The 17,513-nt window shown below is 53.0% G+C and overlaps 1 protein-coding gene across 2 annotated transcripts in view; it reads right to left on the bottom strand.

Moving 5' to 3' along the window:
- MIA3 (MIA SH3 domain ER export factor 3) overlaps window positions 1-17,182 on the bottom strand; it is a 42,280-nt gene extending 25,098 nt beyond the window's left edge. For both annotated transcript variants that reach the window (XM_055144567.1, XM_055144568.1), the window contains exons 1-4: window positions 16,922-17,182; window positions 13,152-13,285; window positions 5,802-5,888; window positions 131-2,696 (exon numbers count right to left, since the gene is read on the bottom strand). In XM_055144567.1, coding sequence (XP_055000542.1) covers window positions 131-2,696; window positions 5,802-5,888; window positions 13,152-13,285; window positions 16,922-17,114 — 2,980 coding nt within the window. In that variant the 5' untranslated portion in view covers window positions 17,115-17,182. The remainder of the gene's footprint in view (window positions 1-130; window positions 2,697-5,801; window positions 5,889-13,151; window positions 13,286-16,921) is intronic.
- Window positions 17,183-17,513: the final 331 nt, after the last annotated feature.

The following is a 17,513-nucleotide window of genomic DNA, read 5'->3' as shown; positions in this document are numbered from 1 at the left end:
AAAGGCAGAAGGAGGGGAACATAAGGATGCCAACCGCAGATAGCGCCTTGCATACTGGCATGAGCCCCTCCCCACCTCTTACTCACACTCCCCCCCTCCTCCCCCTGCAAGGCCACGCCATGGACTTTACCTTCCACGGGTCCCTCCCAGGCGTCCCCGGGAGGCAGCGGCGTGGCCGGGGGCACGGGCAGCTCTGCCGTGGAGTGTTGGTACCGGACGAAGTAGATCAGATCTTGGACGTCGTCGAGCACGGCCGCCTCCTCGAACACATCACTGTCCCTGGCACTCGGGTCCCCGCTGCTGGATGCCCGGGCATCGAGCATCTGCTCGGCCGCGCTGAGGATGTGGGCCTCGGCGGCTCGGAAGACCTTGTCCAGGACCTTCTCGGCGTTGTAGGGCAGGCTCTCCCGCTGGGCGGCCGCCAGCCGCGAGGACAGGTCCCGGAGCAGGGCCTCCAGCTCGGCCACCTCCATGTACTTCTGGAACCGCTGCCACGACCGCAGGTCCTTGAAGAAGCTGCCGATGATGGGCAGATGCTGTGGGGGCCAGGGGGCCAGGCCACCGCCCTGCTCTGGGCCGGGTGTCCACGTGGCCTCCGTGTCCGTGAGCTCTCCGGGGCCGCCAAGGATCTCCTCTGGGTGGTCTCCCTCCCCGGCAGCTGCCTCTGGGGCCTGTGGAGGGGTCTCTGTGTGGGAGGCATCCCGCCCCAGGGCCAGGCTCTGGGCTCCGGGGCCTGCAAGTGCCCTGCCTCCCTCGGGTGCCACGGGGCCCCCTGGCGCCCCACCAGCAGCATCTCCCCCGGGCCCCCCCATTTCGCTTTTTCTCCCACTTTCTTCTCTGGACCCTTCGGTTTCCAGAACACTGCTGGGAGTGCCCGGAGCAGCACCCCTGGGGCCCTGCAGGTCAGTGCCTGGTGGCCCATCCTGCGTCCCGGGGCTCGGCGTGCTGGAGCCTCTGGCCTGCCGGGCACTGAGCGCGTTTTCATCCTCCAGTTGTTCTTCAGGCGTGTATTCATCGGCTTCCGCCTCTGCCTCTGCCTCTGCTTCCCCAGGATGCAAATCCAGGGCCTCTGCACCCCCAGTCTGGCCTGTGGGGTCAGCTTCCAGGGGGCCGGGCACTGCTTCTTCCTCCTGGAAGTCCTGCTCTGCCTCCTGCTCCCGGAGGCTCCCCTCCCGCTCGCCCAGCTGCTCCTTCTCGGCAGTGGCCTGTTCAAGCGGCCCGGGGCCGTCTCTCCCCGGAGCCGGGGCCCCTGCCTCCAGCCCTGCCGGCAGCCGGGACTCGCTCAGGGCCGACGGCTGTGAGTGCGTTGCTGGAGGCCGCTGCTCCTCTGCCGCCTCCTTTGGGGGCTCCCTTATGAGCGCGTCTATTGGTCTGGGGGAGCCCGGGACGCCATCCTTCTCTGCTCCGGGCATGTCCTGCTGCTGAGGTGCTGAGGACAGACTTGGGGATCTGTCGGTCCCGGGGCGCCCTGCTAGGGCGGGCTCTCCCCCGGACTCTTCCTTCGAGACGTGGACAACCGCTTCCCCGGGGTGCCCATCCTCGCGGGCGGTGGCTGATGGGACAGCGTCTCCCCGCTGCCCGGCAGCCGGCCCCGAGTGCCACTGGCTGCCCAGAGCAACGCCGGGCGGGGAGGCCCCACGGCCCGCGGGCTGCGTGCTCTCTGCGTCCGTCTCGCCCAGAACCGGCCCCCTCTCGGCTGTCACTTTACCCAGGCCGTGAACGTCTGCGTCCACTCTGGCGGCTCTGGCTTTACTTGCCTGAAGGACCCCGTGGATCCCGAGAGCACCGGCTGCCCCTGCTGGGCCAGTCAGTTCCGGCACAGACGGTGGCGGGTCCAGCCCGCGGCTCCCTGCAGCTGAGAGACCATCAGCGTCCTCTGAGTTCAAGTGCTCGGCCCGCTGCCCTGGCCCGTCCCTTGGTCTGTGGCCACCGCTGGCGGTGCCGCCCAGGGCCCGGGGGGCCTGCTCCCGGGCGCCCTCGCTGGAATTCTGCTCCCGCCCCGCTGAGCCGCCCTCCACTCCTGTCCTCCGGGGACTAGGGCTGTCGTCCCCATCATCCCCGTCTTCTGCCCCCTCAAACGTGAGCAACGGCAGGTCCTCAACGCCATCCTCCTCCTCCTCCTCTTCCTCCTGCCCCGCCGCGTAATACTCAGCCTCGAGGTCCTCATCGAAATCATCCTCCAACGACGTCACCAGCCTGGTCGTTTCGTCGTCAGACACCAGCGCATCTGCGGTGGAGCCAAACTTGGTTTTCAAGTCCAGGGTCATATCCTGTTTCAGAAGCTTATAGGCGTCTATCTTCTCGGGCTGCTCCCCCGGGCCCTGGGAACTGTTGCTGGTTCTGCTGCTTTCACCTGCAGGCACCTGGAGTGTATCGTGCCGCACGACGGCTTCCAGCTCGGAGGAAGGCGATGTTGCCTGGGCCTGCTCCGTCGGAGCCTCCCCACCGTCCTCCAGTGCCTGGCTGCTGCCTGGGGCCACAGTGTCACTGCCCTCTGAGCTGGAGTCCGTGGGGGACCGAGGGCCACGGTCCCCAGACACTTCAGCGGGGGGCTCCACATGCTGAGAAGTCTTTTCTACAGCTTCCTCCGAATCTCTCGACGCAGGACTGGGCAACTCCAAATAGGCGAGGAGCTCTTCCACGCTGTAGTTAGTGAAATCGTCTCTGCCCCCATTGAAACAGACAAAGTCCGTCTCCTGTAAGATAAAGAGAACACCTGTGCAGAGGGGAGGGTACCTCAAATTCAGTCCTAGTTTTGGCTTTAGTTTTGTAAGGTGAGAATCCCAAAGCAGTGCTCAGGGGAACCAGGGGCCACTTTCAGCAATACTCAGCCGCCTGGGCTGGCAATTCAGTGCTAAGGCCTGAGGATGCAGTGCTGGCTTGGGGGCACACCAGGGCCAGCCCAACAGTGCTCAAGAGCCCCAGGGTCACATCCAGGGGTGCTGCCTGAAAACAAATTCACTGTAGAAGAGCTCTGGCTAGTTGCAGGACAGGTGGCTGCCCGCCCTTTATGTTTTAGCATTTGGGTCTCTGCCCAGTGACGCTCAGGGCTTAACTCCTCACTCTGAGATCAGATCATACAGGGTCTTAGGGATTGAACCCGGGTCAGCGTGTGCAAAGCAAGTGCCCGATCTGCTGTACAGTCTCTCAAGCCCCTGCCACCTCCTTTTCCCAGAGTCCTGTGACCAGGCGGAAGGACCGCGACCTGAGGAACGCTCCTGGGGCTTCCCTCTGCCGAGGGAAGGCCGAGGCTGTGCTCAAGCTGCACCAGCCCAGTTCTTCGCTTTGAACCTGCTGGCAGGAAGACACAGCCTCCGGCCTCCACACTGTCCACGGGACAAGGACGGTCCCCATGAGAAAGCTCACTGGCTAGCTGGCTCTGTCCTCATCTGGGAGTCTTGCTCCAGCAGAAAGGGCACTGCCTTGCATGCAGCCAACTCGGGTTCAGTCCCCAGCACCACATACGGTCCCCCAAGCACTGCCAGGAGTGATCGCAGGGGTAAGGCCTCAGCATCTCCAGATGGCTCAAAATACAACAAATTAAAGTGACCTCGTGGCCTCCTGACTTCTAGCTCTCTCCATCTGTCCTCAGCACGGGCTGTTACAAACCAAGTACCATGCATGGCCGCCCCGCCCCTCCCAGGAGTCAGCCTGAGGTTCTGGGGATTGCCCTGGAGATAAGACTCTGACACGGACAGCTCCAAGTCAGGGTTCTGGCAATCATGGAGGCTTGTTCCCAGGGACCTCTACCAGCTAAGTCTCTCCTTGCCTCTAAGAACAAACGGGCTCGGGGATGATTTTATAATTCTCAGGGGCATCTTGGCTGGAGCAGTGAGAATGGGTAATCTCTTTCCACCACCCGCGTCTATAAACCATTCTCTTGATGCTGTTGAGAGAGCCACATCCACGAGGCCCTGGGGCACACGCAGACCGAGAGACCAGGTCCAGGCACCCACTCATGCAAGACTTGTGACCTGCCAATGCAGCCAGAACTCAGGTTAAGTCATTTCTGCCTCCAGAGCAGAAGGTGCAGGGAGGCTGCAGTGACAAGGCAGACACCAACGAAAGGGGTCAGTGTGTGCCACACTCCAGCTCCCACGATGTCTCCATGAGGCACAAAGCCCAGCTGGAAATGGTCTGAGGCAGGAACAGAAACATGTGAACAGTGTGGGCCCTGTGGCCATCCCTTCTGCTGACGGCAGCTCAGAACAGCCTCTGACCAGCAGAGTGCCTGCATGGCCATGCCAACGCTGTCCAGAGAACTGCGAAAGAAGGTGGGATCAAAATCTCCATAGAAGAGGGGCTGGAACAACAGTACAGTGGGTAGAGCATTTGCCTTGCACTCGGCCGACCCAGGTTTGATTCTAGCATCCCATACGGTCCCCAATGCACCACCAGGAGTAATTCCTGAGTGCAGAGCCAGGAGTAACCCCTGGACATCGCTGGATGTGACCCAAAAAGAGAAAAAAAAAAAAAGAATCAGCTAGAATAAGGATGCCAGAACCCAGAATCCTTTTCTTCCCAAAAAGCACCTGGGCCAAGGCTGGGAAATGTCCAGTCCCAGGGCCACCTAAGGTCCATGAAATAGTGAGTTCTGGCCCTGGTCCATAAGAGGCCAGGCAAAGATGCGACTCAGCAAATCGGCTGCCCCCAGCCCATCAGCCAATAATGCACAGCCTGCAAGAGGTGGTATAAATAGCCAAAAGTGGGAAGGGGGGTGGAAAGGTAGTACAAGGCTTGAGACAGTTGCTTTGCATATGTCCTAACCGGGTTCAATCTCCCACATCACTTATCAACCCCTGAGCACAGTCAGGAGAGAACTCTGAACCAGAGTCAGAAGCAGCCCTGGGTTCTACTAGGCATGACTTAAAATTTTATTTAAGAAAATAAATAATGAAATGGTTCTTGGCAGCAAAAAGGCCCCCAGCCCTGATCCTCGATGAATGTGTCATCACTGTTCCCTTTGCACCTAACAAACTGAGACCTTGCCCTTATCTGAAACTCTCCGGCTCCCCTTGCCAACATAAAGTGACTAGAATCCCCCAAGGCACAGAAGAACCTTACAGGAATAAGAAAATCCTTGTAAACCTGTAGTTCCGGAGTAGCACATCACTTAGGGCTAAATTCATTTACTGTCTCAGTGTACACACATGTCTCACAGCTTACCCAGTAAGGGGCGTAGAAACTACAACAACATTTACTCACAAAAATCATTAAATAGCAGAGTACAAAGATAGCAAATTCTTCATTTTTCACATATAAAGCAACAAAGAGAAAAATTCTTTAAACGTAAGTTGCCTCTGGGACATGAGACACCCTGTAGGAGTCAAGTGGCTTCTTTGCATGCAGTTGACCCTGACTCAATCCCTGACCCAAAGGGCCTCACTGGGAGACTGCCCCCCTCCACACTCCGCCCCCACAAGAGTAGAAAGAAAACTGCTGTTTAAGAACAACTGTTCTAACTGCTCTAATGCGTTATCTCATCATCATATTGTGCCAGAAAGTCTCTTCTAAGTCCTTTCCAATTTTTGTTCCTTTTCCTCTATTTTTAAACATAGCCTGATTAAAATCTTGCTAAATTTTTAAGAAGTAAATTAAAATTAAAGTTTCTTGAATTAAAAGCTGGCTAAAATATGGCTTAAATTAAAACCTAAGTTAAAATCTGGAACACAAATGTAACTTGCTCCTTATTCCTGACCGAAGCACATTAAGACTTTCAAAAATAGCCAACTGAACATAACTGATAAATTCAGAACCCAATTTACAACTGCTAGCAGTTCAACAAAAACCCCACAACTTACATCTGCCGGAACTTGAAGCTCTTCTTTAGTATATTCATGGGCAACACGGATGAAATCCTTTGGAAAGTATCCAAAAGCCTGCCCAACCTATAAGGAAGAACGAAAAGAAGAGACAATATTCACGTAAAATATTTCACAACAAACATAATCAAGAGTCTTAGTGCTGGAGCCATAGCATAGCGGGTAGGGTGTTTGCCTTGCACACGGCCGACCCAGGTTCGATTACCAACGTCCCCTATGGTCCCCCGATCATCACCAGGAGTAATTCCTGAGTGCAGACCCAGGAGTAACCCCTGTGCATTGCCAGGTATGACTCAAAAAGCATAAAACAAAAAGAGTCTTAGCTACTGGCGTTAATACCCGATGTGGGCAGGTGTGGTCACAAGACGTGACTGCTGTCCTGATGACACAGACATAATGCCAGTGGAAACTAATCACAAAACCTCGTGAGGCCAACTTTTCTAAAACCATTAAAGTTCTCTTTTAGCATCCAGGTTCACCCTAAACACGAACATATACAGTAAATCAAAGATCTGTACGAGTGGGCCGGAGAGATAGTACAGTGGGGAGGGCGTGTGCCTTGTCCACAGCTGATCCAGGTTCAATTCCCAGCTCACACATGGTCGGTTGGGCCTGCCAGGAGTGATTCCTGAGTGCAGAGCCAGGAGTAAGCCCTGAGTACCACCAGCTGTGGCCAGGTGTGGTTCCAAAGATCCCACCTACACACCCCCAAAAAAGATCTGTACAGGACAAAATTATTTTTCTATTCTATAATTAACACTCTATAAATCAGGGCTGGTTCAAAACACAATTCCAAATCAACCATAACAAAGACTCAGCCTATACAAACTCAGAATTGCTCATGAGCCAGTATTTCAAAGTCTCGTACAGCAATAAGTAGTGGTAAGAGTTAGGAGGAAGGGCTGGAGCGAGAGTACAGTGGGTAAGATAACACAGTCAGCCTCGCTTTGGGCTGGCTATTTGATTCCTGTTTGATTCCTTTTTAAATTTTTTATTTTAATTTTGACTATTTGATTCCTGACGCCCCATATGGTTCCTTGAGCCCACCAGAAGTGATCCCAGAGCAAGAGTCAGCCCTGAGTACTTCTGGGTGTGGCCCAGAAAAAAAAAATAAGGGGGCAGTAGTGATAATAGAGGGGATAGAGCACTTGCATGCATCCAACCTGGGTTTAATCCCCAGCATTCTATACAGTCCCCCAACCACTGCCACGAGTACAGAGCCACGAGTACAGAGCCAGGAACAGTCCCCGAGCATCACCAGGTATAGCCCCCAAAACATAAATAAATAAATAAATAAATAAATAAATAAATAAAAGTAAGAATTAGGAAGTAAAAAGAACACAAAATTTCTGTAATATGCAAACACTTCCATATAAAAGAAATTAGTATTATTTACAGAACAAGTTTGGACTAGCTTTTTCATGCACAGATTTTCAAATACTTAGAGAGACAACAAATTCATAACAATTGACACCAGGCTTCATTTTTTAGTCTCAATCAAAGTAAGCCTCTATAGAAATTAATCCCACGTATCCCCATGCTAGTAGCTAAGGGATCCAGAATATTTCCCTTTGGGATAGTCCCTTGTCTTTTATTAGCATGAGTCTCAAAGGGAGATCTCTTCCCTGGGCACAGACGGGGAGATAGGGGAGATACTAACACACAAAAAGGGGGAAAGACTATCTTATCACCAACTCCTAAAATAGCCTCATTACAGAGGCTCCTTATAATCTGAAACCACCTAAGAGCTGTGTTAGCAGCAGAATATGGCCCTGGAGATTAGATAAGAAGGGACAATGAAAACAGCCACACTGGCAGGTCAAGTCTGAAACTCTAAGAGACCGAAAGTAAAAGCAACAAAAGCAAAACAAAACAAAACCAGCATGACAAAAACTAGGAAAGAGAAGGACCCGTGCGAGTTATAGTATGGTGCGTATGGCCTAGCCTTGCCTGGGCTGACCTGGGTTGGGTTTGGGGGAGGGAATCACTTCAAGGGGCCAGAGAGGGTACTAAGAGGTCGACTCGGCTCTGCTCATAGGGATCCTGGGTAATGTCACCAGCACTGTAGGAGCAGCGCCTGAGCACTGCTGGGAGGAGCCCCCCAGCCCTGAGTGTGCTGCTCTCCCCAAGGGGGGGGGAAACCTATGAAAAAGAATCACTTTGAGGGGCAGAAGAGATCATTCAACGAGCTGGAGCACATGCTCTGCACGAGCAGGCCCAGGCACGACCCCAGAATGGAATGGGCCCCGGAAACGGAACAGGCTGCCAAACACAGCCAGGAGTGCCCATAAGGACCCCTGGGGTGTGGATCCTTCCCTCTCCCCAAAAATATCACTTTGAGGGGCTGGAGCAATAGCACAGTGGGTAGGGCCTTGCACACAGCCGACCCAGGTTCGATTCCCAGCATCCCATATGGTCCCCCGAGCACCGCCAGGAGTAATTCCTGAGTGCAGAGCCAGGACTAACCCCTGTGCATCGCCAGGTGTGACCAAAAAGGCAAAAAAAAAAAAAATCACTTTGAAAGCTAATATGAGAGAGAGAGAGAGAGAGAGAGGGGGGGGGGGAGAGGAGAGAGAGAGAGAGAGAGAGAGAGAGAGAGAGAGAGAGAGAGAGAGAGAGAAATCATATATCTGAAGGAGAGATGTTTATCTCCATATAGCATTTGCCAAGGCCACCTAAGTTATCTAAAACTCCTTATTTTTGCATGGGTGGTTTCGTGTTTCTTATTTTAAAAAGGCTACAAAATCATGGGCCTTCACACTGGAAATAATCTTTTTGGTGTGGTCTGATTTTTGGGGGGACCACACCCACAAGTGCTTAGGGGCAACTCCTGGCTCTGTGCCGGGGCTGGAACCAGGCCACCTGCATGCAGAGCCTGAGCTCTGCCCTTTGAGCTCTGTTTGTTCCAGAGCTAGAAATTATCATGAGGTTTAATTTTATTTCCATCCTGCAAAGGAACCGTTGCTTGGATTTGAAAACAGAAGCAGCACATTGTTTCAATCCATTCTGTCCAGAGCTAGAAATTATCATTAGGTTTAATTTTGTTTCTTTGTAATTCTTTGTAATTTTGTTTCTGCAAAGGAACTGTTGCTTTGATTTGACAACAGAAGTAGCACATTGTTCCAAGGGAATGAACTCTGATAGTCGTGGGTCAAGAGAGTTCAGTGGGTAGGGCGTTTGCTTTGCACTCAGCCAACTGGGGTTCAATCCCCCAGCATCCCATATGGTCCCCCATGCACTGCTGAGGAGCATTTCCTGAGCACAGAGCCAGGAGTAACTCCTGAGCACCACTGGGTATACCAATAAGAATAATAATAACAACAACATAAAATAAAGGAATGAACTCTGCTATAGGCACAAACAGGGCAAAGAGAAGTACCACGGGTCTGAAAGGAAGACAGGGAAGACAGTGGCCTGCCCTTACAACAGAGCTCTTGGCCTTCTCCACCCCCCTGCCCTCCCCACCCCCCATCCCCTGCTCTCACCTTCTAGGATCTGAAACAAGGCACCCACCACCTGCAGCAGAAAGCAGTGACAGGCAGGCCACAGGATCAGCGACAGGCAGAAGAGGTACAGCAGGCAGGGCACTTGCCCTTGCAAGCGGCTGACCTGGGTTCAATCCCCAGCATCCCATATGTCCCCCAAGCCCACCAGGACTGATCCATGAGTACAGAGCTAGGAGTAAGCCCTGATCATTGCCAGGTGTGGCCCAAAAATAAATGCCCCCAAATAAATAAATAAATAAACCAGAGGGGCCGGCTTTCGAGAGGTGAAGGCAGTTACAGGCACTGGTGATAACAAAAGGGAAACTGAGTCCTGTTTCCTTCCCCAGTTGCTCATACTTACCCACTGTGAGAGAAAGGCAGCCTCAAGGCTAGGGGGAAGGATAACTTCCAAGATGAAAGACCACTGAGAGCTTTTACTAGGCAGGCCAACAAGAAACAATCTATTCTTCAATGTACACGCTAATTTACTGCGCTGCTGCTTACACGTGGGGCATTAGCCTTTGCTACTCCCACCCAGGAACCTGCACTCCACACACAAATCTACCAGCCCAGTGCAGCTTCTCAAGCCTCCTGTTCTACTGTTTGCTCTTTGACTGAGTGGAAGATTCAGCAGTTGGCACTGGGTGTTTCTCTCAGGGTGGACCATCCTCGGGACAACAGGAACTATTAGTGCTTCAAGTAAATACACAGGCCACGCCTCATGGAATCTCTCAATCAGGCCACTCCTGGCAAGTCTTCCATTACAAACATCAAAGCTGATCCATTCGTCCATGTTCAAGACTCATCTCAGGTACCCATGAAAGGAGCCAGACACGGGCAGGGGACCAGGCCAGGGTTCTTGAATGCCTGGCTTGCAATGCAGGGAGGTGAGCTTCCTCCCCGGGGCTGCCCCATGCTCCTAGCACCTAGACGATCCTGGCAACCGTGCCAAGTGTGCCTGGTACCTCTGCTGTTCTGATGCCCAGCCCCAAAGGAGATTTGCAGCCACACAGCAGGTAGGTGCATAAAAGCACCCCAAAGAAGGATGCAGCTCCCCGCAACCCCCATCCCTGTCAGCTCCATAGCTCCACAAGGTACAAACACCATGACCAGGAAGTACGACCCTTGGTGAGCACCATGAGCACCACAACTCACTCTGGGGAGCACCACAGCCCGCCTGTGTGTGAATAGCCCACAATGCGCACCCCAACCGTGAGACCAACAGAGATGGGCATGTGTGCAATCACTGCAAGCAAGGCACAAGGGCGGGGGTGGAGAAACTCTGGCCAGGAACAGAGCTGGGAAGCGAGGAAAGGATCTCCAGGAACAGGTGTCTGAAAAGCGGAGAAAGGATGAACAGAGACTGCAAACACAAGCCAGGAGGAGAGCGAGCAGTAATGTGCAATAAAGTGACAGTGACACTTTCCTCTAGACTGAAAGCAGCACCTACAATTGAGTGGCCAGCCCTAGAGCTGCCAGTTTTTCACCGCTGTTGATAATTTAGAAAACACACACATGAAACTAACTTTCCTCATGAACGCCTGAAGCAGCATCCCGCACATGGTTCACAGGATCCAATCCACGTGCTCATGAATCCTTCTTTCTTCAGACACTGAAGCTGAAGAGTGGGCTAAAACTGGGCCAGAGGGATGATAGAGCAGGTAGAGTGACTGATTGCCTTGCATGCGGCTGACCCAGGTTCAATTCCAGGCAGCATATAAGATCCCCCGAGCCTATCATGGGTGATTCCTGAGTGCAGAGTCGAGAGTAACCCAGGAGGGGTCTGAGAGATAGTACAGCAGGGAGGGCATGTACATTGCATGAGGCTGACCCGGGTTCAATCCCCAGCATTCCATAAGGCCCACTGAGCACTGCCAGGAGTGATTCCCGAGTACAGAGCGAGAAGTAGCTCCTGAGTGTCACAGAGTGTGGCCCACAAAGGTTATCTGAACACAAACACTTTCCCAAAGAAAATGGCAAATGACCACATGAAAAACATGTGTAGCATTACTATGATCAGGGAAATGCAAGTCCAAACCACAATAATTATTTCATGCCTATGAGAATGGCCTGGTTCAGAAAGACCAGAAATAAGTGTGGTGACACTGTGGAGGAAAGGCAAGTCCAGCATGCAGTGAGCAGTGGGAATGTGGACTGGTCCCTCTCCCCCCTCTCTATGGAACACTGTGCATCAGCTCCTCGCAAAGTTAAAACCAGTGACCACTTCCTTTCCAGTCTCTGCCCTGGAGCTGAGGCAGCTCCTGGAGTTTGGAGCCTTCAGACTCTTCAGGACAGTATCTGCTCCAGGCCCTCCCCCTGATCCCTAGACCGGCAACCTTCCCAAACAAGCAGGTGCCAAACGTCTAGACACAGATGCAAGCATGAGGAGTTGACAGCCTGGCCTCCCTTCCGGCAGGTGAACCGGCTGCTGCCATGCGGAAGGACGCTTTTCAGACTGTGGGGAGTCGCCTCAGGCTTGACATGGAACCATTCAGTACTGCTCATCCTTACCAAGGCCTGGGGTCCATGGTGCTGTCTGCCTGTGAGCCGCCTTACACCCTTCCCAAGCACCCCTGGTGGGCTCCCTCCCCACAGGCCCTGTGCCACCCGCCACCACTGTGGTGGCATCGCTCAGCTGCCGAGGGCACAGGCATGCTTTGGGGCCAGGCTGGTGTCCCTCTCCTCCGGCAGCCTGTACCAGCCGACCCTCTAGGCCCCAGATACTCCCTGGCCTGGACCTTTAAGATTTTGTGAAATAAAACAGAGTTCCGAGAGTTCCAAGAATAAGAAAAAAAAAAGAAAAAAATTAAAACCAGGGGCTGGAGAGAGAGGACAGAATGTAACGCACTGGTCTTGCACACAACCGACCCTGGTTCAATCCCAGAACCACAGATGGTCCCAGGAGCATCACCAGGAGGGATTCCTGAGCAGAGAGCTGGAAGTAAGCGCTAGGCATAGCCAGCTGAGGCCCCAACACCCAAAACCTAAAAAGTGAAACTTGATCTACCGTGAGAGCCAGCAAGAACACACCTGAGCATCAATACATAGAATACAAGAGCCCCGCTCCTAGAAGACCCACAACTCCCGGGCTCGCCTCAGTTCCACTCACAATAGAGGTGGCCAGGGAGAGAAGAGTGGATTAAGAAGATGTGGTATATATGGAGTATAACAGCGGAGTATGACTCCACCGTAAGAAATATGCCATTTGACATTTGCAACAACGGGAATCTGGAAAGAATTAAGCTAAGCAAGATCAATCAGAAGGACGGAGATACATAAACGACAGATGATTTCCCTCGAAGTGAGACATAAAGAAACCTAACAAAGGAACAAAAACAAACCAAAATGAACTGCTGAATTCTGGTTGCAGAACTGAGATTACTATGGCGGGGCGGCACGATGGAAGCAAAGGGCAGAGACATCCAGTGAACTGGAGTGCAGGATTATTGATACCACAGTGGAGTGTCTAGTAAAGAAATACACATTTGAGGGCCAGAGTGACAGTACAAGCAGGTAAGGCAGTTGCCTTGTATGCGGTAGACCCAGATTCGATCCTCATCATCCCATATGGTCCCCTGAGCACCACCAAGAGTAATTCCTGAGTGTAGAACCAAGGGTAACCCCCGAGCATCACTGGGTATGACCCAAAAGAAAAGAAAAAGAAATAGACATTTGAAGATATATATGTATGTATACATATATATATACACATATGCAGTGTTTTATATACAGTGTTTCATATATATAATGTTATAAACTAGAGCTACCTTGATTAACATATATATGCAATGTTAATTATGCCAATGAACAGTTAGAAAATGAAATATGTTAAATTTTAACTTACACTTCCGGCCCAAACTTCAGGCAATATCCCAGTCAGTTTATAGTAGACAAATACTGAATCACCTTTTTTGAAATTCACAAAACGACAATCTGGGCCTTTGAAGTCTTCAAGAGCTTCACCCTGGTACATCAACACTACATATTAAAGAGAGAAAAAGAACACCAAATGAGGATCGACTTTCACCACTTACATGGATTTATCAGGCAACATGAGAATCAAAAACGCAACTTTCTCCGGCCCTCTCTGGAATCACGCTTCCCATTCATTCGCTTCTCCAGTGGGCAAAGGTTTGCTGTTCTATCATGTTCTATCATTTGCTGTTCAATCATGAAAGTTGTATGTAAGTGGATGGACATGGAGAGCATCATGCTAAGTGAAATGAGTCAGAAAGAGAGGTACAGACATAGGATGACTGCACTCATTTGTGGAATATGAAGTAACATAATAGGAGACTAACACCCAAAGACATTTGAGACAAGTGCTTGGAGAATGGAACCACGACTTGGAAACTGGCCTTACTTGCTGAAGACAAAGGCAGCTGTGATAGAGAAGGGACCACTAAGTCAATGATGGTTGGAGGGATCATGAGTGATGGGAGATGTGCGCTGAAAGTAGACTATGAACCAAACATGACGGCCTCTTAGTACCTTTATTGCAAACCATACACCCAAAAGGAGAGAGAAAGAGGAAATGTGCCTGCCACAGAGGCAGTGCATGGGAAGGGGTGTGGGTGGTGGGAGGCATACTGGGAACACTGGTGGTGGAGAATGGGCACTAGTAGAGGGATGGGTGCTCAACCATTGTATGACCGAAATGCAATAACGAAAGTTTGTAAGTCTGTAACTGTATCTCATGGTAATTTAATAAAAATAAATAAATAAATTCCTCCTTACAAAAAAAAAAAAAAAAGGTTTGCTGTTCTAAACCATGACATGCTCTCCAGAGAGGACCGTGGAGCGCTACCCTAATTCACTTGCCGGAGAAAGCCAAGAGATAAAAAGTACGTGTCCACCACTCAGAGCTGGCCTCAGTAAAACTCTCGGTTCCCTCCTCAACCTTTTTGTTTCATAATCACCAGAGGTTTTCCTTTTATAGTTAGTGAAATATAAGCACATATGTTACCTGACTTCAGCATGACTACATCTAGAGGGAACAGAGACCCACAACGAGTGCCCAGGAACCCCCATGGGGTCAATTAACTTGAACGAACCACCAAAAGGCGGCATCTGTAAGTGCTGGGAATGACAACCTCACAGCTGTAAACACTGTCAACTTCGTTTGTGGCCAAGTTGTCCTCTCTTTTCCTTATCTGGATACACTACAGTGGATGAGCTCAGCCCTGATGTGGCTCCAACCACATCACAAAGCAATCTTCTGATATCAAATCATCTTGGCTCCTCTATAAACCATCAAAATTAAACATACGAGGCCCAAGACATAGTCTAGTGGGAAAGGGGCTTGCGGGATACACAGCAGGCCCGGGTTTGACCCTTGGCACAGCAGAGGATCCCGTCAGCCCCGCCAGCAGTGATCCCTGAACACAAAGACAAAAAGCAAGCCCTGAGCAGCACTGGGTGAGCCTGCAAACAAAACAAACAAGAATGCACGTAATCAAAACTCTGAGAATTGCTCAGTAGACACCTCTGATCTTAAAACGCAGGATTTAAAAAATCACAGTGAACCTAGAAACTGGTAGAAGTGGTATTTTTCTTTGCATTGGGCAAATACAGTTTTTTCGTTGCTGTTGTTGGTTTGGGGAAGGTTATTTTGGGGTCACACCCAGTGGTGCTCAGGACTTACTCCTGGCTCTGTGCTCAGGAACTTCTGGTAGTGCTCTGGGAGAACCATATGGCATGCCAGGGATGAAACCCAGGTCGGCTGCGTGCAAGGCAAGTACCCAACCTGTTGTACGTTCTCTCTGGCCCTAACAATTTCCGATGTAAGATGAAATAGACCACAAATATAGTTAAAGAGCAGAGAAATGGAGGAAGGGAAAGTAATACTTTTTTTAGAAGACAACCAGCAATAAAGACATCATAACCTATCTTGAATTATGTATGGGAAGAGTAAGTATAAAGCTCTGAAGAGGGTTAATTGAATTCTGAAGCTAAAATCTAATGGTTTCATAATGTTTCATTTTGTTGTTTTGATTTTGGTTTCTGAGCCACACCCATAAGTGCTCAGGGTTTAGGGATCATTCCTGACTGGTTCAGGGGACCATATAAAGTGCCAGGGATCCAATCAGGTCAGCCATGTGCAAGGCACACACCTGACCAGCTGTACTACCTGTCTGGCTCCTAAAATCTAATGACTTTAATACATGTCAATATCTTAATTCAGAAAAAAGCTGGATGGGAAGCCAGGCTGAAGGTGGTGGAGAATTTCAGAATTTCTACTGGAACTGGAAAAGGCAAGGTTTTTCTTGTTTCCCCCATAGAAGAGATCGCTCTGAAATTCATAAATACATATCAAAATGACAATGTAACACACACACACACACACACACACACACACAGAGCCCTTACTAGACACTTTGCACAATCTCACACAGCCCAGAGCATGTGAGCAGCTGCCTGTGTGGTTACATCTGTTTGGACACATGCCACTTCTCAAGTTCTAGGACGTGGTTTTGAGGAACCCATCTGCAGGTGCCTGAAAGCAAAGCATGACCATTTGCAGGATCAGCCCCGGGTCCTAATAACTTGGGACGGCCTCGTGGGAAACAGAGAAAAGAAGCCACCGTGCTGGCTGTTCCACTTCTGTAGCATTTCACTGACATCAGCCTCAGACTTACCTCCTCGAATGGCTTGAACACACAGCACACCCTACTTTCGTTCCTTTCTTTGACAGTGTTGTACAGATATAAACTTCAATGATGGAACCTATGTCTGCGTTAACATCAATGTGAGTTATGAATCTCTAGAGCGTAGGTTGGGTCCCAGCCGTTTCCCAAAGCTGGTCTCGGTACCGGGATGCCGGAAGATGCTCTTGGCCAGACAGACAGATGGGAAAGGATTCCCACAAAACAAGTGACTAAGGCTAAATCTGGCTCGACTTATAAAAAACCTTTGGAGTATTTATTATTTACTTGATCATCTCTGCACGCGAGTTCGCGTCTCCGGCCGCGCACAGCCCACTGCCCGTCGGGAAGGAGGGACCAATTCCACTTCCTGCGCACGGCAGGGGAGCCGCTGGTCCCAAGGGGTCCCTGCAGCTCCTCGGCCTCTTTAAAGAGCTGTGGGTTTGGGCCTTCCACGTTGCCCTGCCTGCCTGGATGCGTTGTGCAAGGAACCCTTCCAAACCCACATGACAGCACCGAAGCAGGGCCCGGGGATGGGAAGGTGGTGGCGGGCTGGAGGGACGTGGGGGGCACTGCGTCCCGGGTCCCAAACCTAAACTCCAATTCCCATTCCAAAGCCCTCCCAACCCCGATGAAAGCGAACGGCCAAGGAGCCCGCCCAGGAGGGGGTGGGGGGTGGGGTCCCGGCCTCCCGGGGAGCCCCCGGCGCCTCTGCCCGGGGCCGCACCCCACGGGGTCGCGCGGCGAGGCGGCGTGGGCAGCCCGCGCGCGCACGCCCGCGGCCCTGGCGCCGGGAGAGCGCACGTTGGGACCGTCCCCCGGGGAGTGGGGGGGCGGGGGGACCCCCAACCTCCCGCAGTCGCCCGCCTCGGCGGACCCGGGAGCCAGAAGACGCTGGCAACAAGTGGGAGCGCCGCGCCCGGGCGCCCCCGCGCCGCCCCCGCGCCCCGCGCCCCCCGCCGCCACTCACGGCTGCACTCGGCGTCGGCGCAGACTTTGTGCTCCGAGAAGCGGCGGCCGCGGCCCGCGGGCTCCGGCGAGTGCGGCGCGGCGGGCGGCGCGAGCAGCGGCAGCAGCAGCAGCAGCGGCGGCAGCGGCGGCAGCGGCGGCAGCGGCGGCAGCGGCGGGAGCGGCGGCAGCAGCAGCCCCGGCGCCGCAGCCATGTTGAGGCCGCGTCGGAGCCGGGACGCGGCGTTCGCGGAGGCCGGCGGGCGGCGGGCGGCGCCGGGGCGGGGCGCGGGGAGGGGCGCGCGACACGTCAGCGGCGGCACGGGGACCCGCGCGCCCCCCGCCGCGCCCGCCGCGCCCGCCGCCCCCGCGGCTCGGGCGCGCGCCCCTCGCGGCCGCGCGGCGCCCCCGTGGCGCGCCGCTCGGACCCCGACCCGCCGGCCCCCGCCCGCGGTGCGCGCTGCCGGGCGCTGCCCGTTCGGGGCCGCCACGTCCCGCCCCCCTCTGGCGGCGTGTCCCTCGGCGTGGCGGGCCCCTGGCCCACGCGGGTGAGGGGCTGGGTGGTGCCGCCCACCGCCCGGGCCAGGGGGTAGCGGTGGGCGCCCGGCAGAATC

The sequence above is a fragment of the Sorex araneus genome, chromosome 7, assembly GCF_027595985.1.
Source record: "Sorex araneus isolate mSorAra2 chromosome 7, mSorAra2.pri, whole genome shotgun sequence".
Taxonomy (NCBI): Eukaryota; Metazoa; Chordata; class Mammalia; order Eulipotyphla; family Soricidae; genus Sorex; species Sorex araneus.
This window is presented reverse-complemented; position numbering and strand designations above follow the sequence as displayed.